Consider the following 8008-nt stretch of genomic DNA (forward strand, 5'->3'; position numbering starts at 1 on the left):
CGATTGCAGGCACCACTGGCCCGCTACAATGCCTGCTATCCCCGTGACTGACCAGCGCTCGGGACAGAGCCCCGCGCCCAGAGGGGGAAAGGCTGCATGGAGGAGGTGATAAATTCTGGAGAAACTTTAATTTTTAAAGGGATAAATGTTTTTAAAACACTTGTTTAGACTTTTAAATATTAATTATTGGGTATATCTGTTTAAGAAAGAGTGAAAATGTCAAGTTTTACAGGATATTATTAACAATCTAAGTTGATAAGAAAACTCTGATGACCCAGCAACATTTAAACGCATCACTCACAGACGAATCTGTGAGATGTGAAGTTAGTCTCCCCACAGATTTGTGCATAACTGAGGTTTTGTGTGTGCGTAACAAGTGATTTGTGTGTAATTAGTTTCAAACTTTTGTCATTTTAATTTGTGCATATGTAAATTGTATTTTGTATTTTTTGTACTTGTGCACAAAACGTATTGTGTGAGTTATAAATCAAGAATTACACACACATAAATTGGGGGGATACTTATTTCTCTTCATAGAAAGACTACGACAAAACTTTAGGCGACAAGATTATCAGATCATTTGCAGGAAAAATCTACAGAGATCATGCAGATGTTGAATCCTTACCCTGCAGATTCTGACTCTAGTATACAGTTAAGATTAAGATCCAGATTTTATTATGAATCTTTCCTTAAAGTACAATGATTTGAATGAAGAAATACTTAGTAATGTAATTTTAAGTTGAATTTTCTTTCTATATGTCCTCCATCTTCTCTGGTGTCTGTGGCAGACATGAAATCCTGTCCAGCTTTGTCATGGGAGGATCACACATCAGTGTAAGGGTCATCTGGACCCATCTAGACGAGGGTTAAAAGCACCAAAAACACCATTTGATTGGAACAGGTCTTAAAGTAGCTCCACATTGATCTCAGCTCACTGTCATACACAGACCAGACCGACCAACGATCAACAACAAAAACAGATGGAGGGGCGGAGCTGAGTCGGTCAGTCTGTGGACAGACAGCGGCTGAGGATGACGTCTGCAGGCCTGAAGCAAAGAGGATGAAGAGGAGAATATTCCTGCTGACTCAGCCCTGAACACCACCAGTCCCCACACTCACAAAGCTCAGCTGCTCTCGTCTCTGCTCGCCTTTCTGAATGTCGGATGGATTGGACCAGTCGAGCACACCCAAACTGCACGGAGGCAGCGTGTTCCCACAGTTTGTTCTGAGGAATTAAAGGCAGAAGACGAGACAACGGCAGTAAACACGGTCAACCGCATCCTCAACATCCCTGTCATCCCAACTTCCCTCTAATCTCCTCCGAAGAGATGTTTCTCTCCTCAGACCTGATTACAGACTCAGACACTCACTTCCAACTCGCTCTTGTGACACTGATCAGATCTGGTTCAGAGGGCTGGACGGAGCGGGAAGCCAGTGAGAAACTAGACTGGCTGTGTGGACCTTCAGCACCAGGGTCCGTTTGCTCTGATGGTACGCTCCATTTGGAAGGCATGAATGAACTCAGCAGGTACAACAATTAAGGCGATAAAATCTGAGATTATTCTTTTACTTTAATCTATTGGTTTTTTTCATTAAAAATTGGGAAGCAGGATTTCACTTGTGTTGAACCATGACTGTGTTTCTGTGAAGCGGCCATGTGGACCAAGCTCCTGCTCCGGTCATACAGAGACCGGACAGCCCCGAGGAAGGCTCCCCAGATGGAATAACTGACCTTAAACATAGATAACTTGCTTCATTGGAGAATGTTGTAATGGTCATAAACTTCAATGCACATTAAACAATGCAACCCAAAGCCTGCGGTGATGGTCACCAGCAGCATCTCTCCTCCCACGACACATAAATCCTCCTCATGTTCAATCCCTCCATTTACCTGGATAATGCTGCTAAAGAAAACAGTGCAGAGAAAAGCTGCTCCTTTGGTTTAAAGGTGCACTTATGACCGAGGAGAACAAACAGGATCAGAGGAGCCAGAGTAAATCTCCTCTGAAAACACAAAGGCTTTAATTACCCGGCTGCAGTCAAACACACCAACATGCTGCAGCAGAGCTGCTCCCAGACTGGAGCTTTGCACGCAACTGAAAAGATTTATGTCATCCGCCGCAACGCAAAACTCAAGTGGTTAGCTGCCTCAACCTGAACGTAGTGTAAAAACGGTCAGCGTGTGGCTCCCTCTGCTGGACACTCACCTCTCTGCAGCGTCTGAGCTCGGGACTGGGAGCCTCCCCCTGGGAAGTAGGAGTCCCCAAACGACGGGAGTCTTTGACCGCCTGAGGGATCACAGACAATAAATGAAGACGGGTTCTCTAAACATTAAAAACAAGAAAAACTCAGAAAACTTTTCATTCTGAACAAAAAACTTGATATAAAAAGATGACTCACAATGAAAACCTCAATCGTTTAAGCAGCAAACTCACATTAAACAAGACAAAAAGAGTGAGTTTGATTTGACAGGAATCAACCTGCAGCTCCTGCTTTTATTGATAACACTGCAGCTCCCTCTAACGGACACACTAAGGAGGCAGAGGAGGGGGAATGATTATGGCTCGTTTCAGGTCATTTACAAAACAAAAAAAACAATTTTTAAAGTAAATAAAAAGTAAGAGGAAAATCTTTAATCATGCCTTTCTAATAGAAAATGAGTAATACCTAGTAGTAAAAACCAAAAAGCCTCATCCAGACAAATACTCCCTATTACTACAGCTTGGTAAGGCTAGACGAGGACATACTAAATGGGTACTACAGTCTATTGATAGAATTAGTACGTTTGAGATGAAGAGAAATCCGACCAGATGGAGCCACCGCCTACTGTGACAGATGCTCCTCACTGAAGCAACCGTCTGATGGATCCAAATCATTGATTTGATAAGGAATAACATTAACACATGTGACCATGTCCACTGTGACAGCATCGGCTGGGGCTCTGGCTTATAGTTCCTTCCTCATCTACAGGAGGTGCTTCTGGTTTGTGATCCTTTTTGATCCATTGCTGGAGATCTTTTTCCAGCCTCTTAACTGTTCTTACTCAGTAAAGGTGACAGGATTCCTGCAGTAGACTGCGCTCAGTTCCTCTACAAATAAACTATTCACTCAACAGCAGTAAAGACGGTGTCTGAATGCAACACAGAAACTGGGCTTCATTGAACTTTAGCTTCAAACTTTCCTTCAGTAAACATGTTTACTGTACAAGTTCAAAGATTTAAGCAACTAGGTTTATCACTAGAGATGACATGCTAGCTTGTTGCATATGCAAAGTCAGACGCCATATTGGAATGGTATAGATGTCCGTTTACTGCTGTGTTACAATTGTACAAACAGATCTATAAAAACTAGAATGTGACTTTTCACAAGTAAATTATTGCTGTCAGCTGATAAAGGAGAACTTCTAGAAACATTTGAACAAGATCTGAGTGAGTTTACTCTCAATAATGAACGTTTAGACCAGGGGTCTCAAACTCAATTCAGCCGGGGGCCGCTGGAGGCGGAGTCTGGGTGAGGCTGGGCCACATCAGGATTTCCACAAGAAAGTCGCTGATAAAACATTCCAATGTTCTCAAACATCGTTATTTCTAACAAAAAATATGAATTTAATTAATTAATTAAAAAAAATGAATGGGAAAATCATTCATTAATAAATAAATAAAATAATAACCATGACCATACAGCAGATACAGACGACTGAGGAAACCACATATTGACTGACTAGAGCAGTGTTTCTGAAATGGTGGGGTGCGCCCCCTGGAGGGAATGTGAATAAAAACATGTTTACATTAGTTATGGATATTGGGCATAATTCTATATAGTAGATGATATTACATTAAACATAGCAAAAACAACGTAAAATCCATTTGGTAGCAGAAAGAGCCGCTGTTGACAGTGAACCAAAGAACTGAATCTCTGAGAAAAGACAGAATTCATCACTACTGTGGAGGGAAACAAGGAAAGACTTGATTTTACTTTGTCTGAAAGTTTGGAAGGATTCTAAGAAACAAAACAAAGAAAGAAAAATAAATAAACAGATTATTTAGAAGTTTTTTAAAAGATTCTTTAACTATGATAAAAGTATAACATTTTGAGAAGATATTCGTTTAACTTGAGCAAATTAACTAATGACACAGATGATATTTACAGCAGGAAGTTGTGGGGGGGCGTGAAAGAATAAGTTCTTCATGGGGGGGCGTTAGAGAAAACACCTGAGAAATTCTGGACTAGAGAAAACTATTTTTATTCAGTTTCAAATGTCTGGATTAACATCTCCTCCTCCATTTCTGAGCTGAGAGCAGCACGCTCACTGAGGTTCTGCTTGTGCGCGGGCATCACTCACGAGGAAGTAGTCAGTCTCTCTCGCAAGGACTGTTTCTGCTCGTGGAGGAGGAAGAAGCGCTCGCGAGGGTCTGATTTGTCCACGCGGAATGTTTGATGCGTGGATGGAGGATGATCGTGGTATTTGTATGTGTGTTAGACCTTAGATCAGACCAGACGACCTGCTGGTAATCAGATTACTTTTTCTTCTTTACTTTCGGCTTATCCCTTTCGGGGTCACCACAGCGTAACAGCACCCACTGTTTGACATCAGTGATTTGGCAGAGTTTTTACGCCGGATGCCCTTCCTGACACAACCCTGTGCTTGAGGGGCACAGGGAGAAATAGACTAACCAGGATTTCCTCAGTAGTGAAGAGGGAAGAGTCCAGTGCTGAATTCCCGTCCGGTGGGGGGAAATGTGTCGTATGAAAGACCGCCTGCCCGCTGTCACGTTGATGCCTGAGTCCGTCTGTTAGAGGCTGGGTGGGATCTACTTGTAAAACAGAAGCCCCCAGCCCTCTGTTGCCGCCCCCGCCGGGTGAATTTACCCCGCAGCGGTGCGTCGTGACCGGCTCCGGCTGTATAATAAATCCCAGCCACTGCATGCTTTCAAGCGGCCCCCGCCTGGACCTCGCCGCTCCGGGGCCGTATGTGGATGGAGGTCTCGCTGAGCCCTCTCTCCCGTCTGCGGGACCATCAGGACCGGGAAGACTGTCAGCTTCATTGTTCTCAGTCAGCTCCCACCGTGTCGCTCTGATCCGGGCGTGGACTGGCCCATATATAACGTGCGCTAGCGGTCTGCGGCGATGTCAGCTAGCCACAGATCTGTTTGTGAACACAGACCGAGGAGTCTAACAGTTTGTGTGAATAAAATCACAGCCATGCATCAGGTATACATTGTGTTTCCTATTTAACAACCTATTTATTTATATATATATAAAAAAGTTTGAAATGTCGTTCATTTGTTGCACTTTGTACAAAAACATTATTCCCATTACCGGGGAATTATTCTTCTGATGATCAGAGTTTTGTCCTTTTTAAAATCGGACCAAAATGAATCATTTTATTGTCATTTTACTGTGTCTGTTAAACCATTTCTCATTGTTTTTATACCATTCCAATATGGCGTCACTCTTTAGTATCTTGGACAACAGGAAATAGTCTGCGTGTCATCTGTAATCTCATTGGATTGAAGAGCCTTAGATCCTGACCACATTCACATTCTTTAGTTTGGGTTCTCACCATCCGAGGACACAAACTGCCCCACAGCCAGCGACCCCCCGCCTCCCGTCTCCACGAACTCCACCTCCGACACGATAATGTTGTCGTCCAGTACAGAGCCGCAGCCCATGCAGACGGCGTTGCCCCGCGCCTGGTCCACATCGATGTCGGCGCTGCCGCAGTTCTTACACACCTTAGAGCTCATGATGCTCCAGAGCGGGAATCTGTGAAGAAGAGAGAAACTCTGAAACTGGAACTCAAACTACAAGAAGATGAGTTTTACAGTCGCTGGTCAAGTCCTTCTGAACCCTGGAAATCCAGTTCCTCCATTCAATTACCAACAAGTGTGAAGCATGTGAGAACATTAAAGACCCACAACAACAATTTTTATTTTCTTTAAATGTTCCCAGTGGGGTTTAATCAGGTCTGTGAAGTTTTTGACAAAAATTCCACATCCTAAATGTCTTAAAAAGCCATTTTTCATGATGATCTGAAGCCTTTGTTTCCAAAAATCCCTGTGTGGGCGTGGCTTTTGGAGCAGTGTAACCCCGCCCCTTATCCTCCCTGATGTGCTAGCGAGACACAGACTTTGATAAGCCCATGAAAAAATAAAACACGAGCATTCAGGCTGCATTGCACCAGGAAGCACTGAGGTCTTTAGATGCAGATGAAGGGTTACGTTCAGGAGAACGGTTCAGTGTCCGGTTAAACCACCCGGTGGATCCTGAGCGGAGCTGCTATGAAGGAGCGGCGAGCTGCTGCAGCTCGGCGTTCAAACACGGACAGCATATTTATGACAGGTAATGGAATTTTACTTTCAGTTTCATTTTAAATACATTAGGAACACTTTTAAAAAATTCTGTCTTGCACACAATTAAAACACGAGCGGTTAATGCGATCACTGGATGATGTGGAGCCGACATGATTTACAATCACTTTTTCTGCTCGTCACATATAAATACAAACAAAAACATCAGCCTAAAGTAAAACCTACTGCTGCCACGATTAGTCGACTAATCGTCAACTAATCGACTATTAAAATAGTCAACAACTAATTTAATAGTCGATTATTCGTAGTGTAGTAAAGTTGAACGTTTTAGGCTATTTTGGAGTTTAGCTAATATTTCAGCCCCATGCTAGCTGTTTTGGCTACGCCTTTTTTGGCTAATTTGGCCTTTAACTAATATTTTAGTTGGCTATCAGCATCTTCAGGTATTGTCACTGGCGTCTTCTATGGCCAAATTAATTTTACAGCATTCTATCTGGGGTAATTCTAGTGTGAACATATCTAGTTTTTAGTTAGTTTAAATCTATTTATGGTTAAGATTTGTGTTTTACATCCACTTTGGGCATGGCCTGATTAGTCGACTAATCGAAAAAAATAATCTGTGATCGGTCGACTATTAAAATAACCGTTTGTGGCAGCCCTACTGTCCACTGTGTACTGCATCCTTCTTCAACAATAACTTTACAGAACGGATTCTTTCTCCGTCCAGCCGAAAAATGACTTTTCCACAAATAATCAAATAATTATTGGCGTTCCTGTGACCAATAAATCCAATCATTTTTTTCCTCAGAATCCTCGTGAAATAATAGAAGCTAACATCAGTACGGTCTTTCACTGAATTACAATCCTTTACAGCACAGAAGTGGGACGTTCTTTTATCTTCTCCAGCCTCTACAGCGACATCCGGGCCAGCCTAACGTGATGTAATCAAGTCTCAAGAATTCAAACAGAGTTTTTCTCTGAGACTGATTGACCGCGACTTAAAAGGAGAAATACTCTGAAATACAAACACAAAATTATTTCTTATAATATTTTTTCTCTTTCAGAAGAAAAATGCCACTCATACATGTTAAAACTCTAAAATCATGATTTTCATTAGAGGGGGACTTTAAAGCAGGAGCAGTTAGAGTGGAAGCAGAAATACTTGGTGTGTTTCATACTCCTCACTTACAGCCTGGTTCATTGTGTTAGTGTGTATGTAGAGATCTCTGATCTGATCAGTTCCATTCAAACTGCTGTGTGATGGAGGTTTCAGCAGCTCATAGTTCTGTCCAAACAGACAAAAAGCTGATCTGGATTAGAACCTCATCTTCCCAGGTGAATACTGGGATAACTTCCAATGTCTCAGAAGCATTTGCTTCTGTGTGGATTTCCTTGTTTTTAGGAGCTGGTGGTCATTTGGTCTGCGTTCCAGTGCCTTGCTAAACTCTTCCAGCATCAATCCAGCTTATCTTGTGATGCAGCAGTAATTGTGAAGCTAGCCCTACAGCCCACAACACAAGACCAAACACAAAACACCAGGTCAGGCGTCCAGCTCTCATTTGACAAAACACAAAAGCAAAGAAAATGGAAGGATTTGATTAGTTATTAATGAAAGGGAATAATTGTATTCATATTTTCAGGGGAGTTTTTTTGCTCAGCAGCAAGTTCATATTTTTATTTGTATAATTTTGACAGGG

General features: G+C 42.4%; 1 protein-coding gene across 3 annotated transcripts in view; it reads right to left on the bottom strand.

Annotated features, from left to right (window-relative positions):
• LOC112138810 (transcription factor IIIB 90 kDa subunit) overlaps positions 1-8008 on the bottom strand; it is a 126411-nt gene that overhangs the window by 116155 nt on the left and 2248 nt on the right. For all 3 annotated transcript variants that reach the window (XM_036209863.1, XM_024261451.2, XM_024261452.2), the window contains exons 2-3: positions 5564-5766; positions 2208-2288 (exon numbers count right to left, since the gene is read on the bottom strand). In XM_036209863.1, the coding sequence (XP_036065756.1) occupies positions 2208-2288; positions 5564-5747 (265 nt within the window). In that variant the 5' untranslated portion in view covers positions 5748-5766. The remainder of the gene's footprint in view (positions 1-2207; positions 2289-5563; positions 5767-8008) is intronic.

This window comes from Oryzias melastigma, linkage group LG22, assembly GCF_002922805.2.
Source record: "Oryzias melastigma strain HK-1 linkage group LG22, ASM292280v2, whole genome shotgun sequence".
NCBI classification, from domain to species: Eukaryota; Metazoa; Chordata; class Actinopteri; order Beloniformes; family Adrianichthyidae; genus Oryzias; species Oryzias melastigma.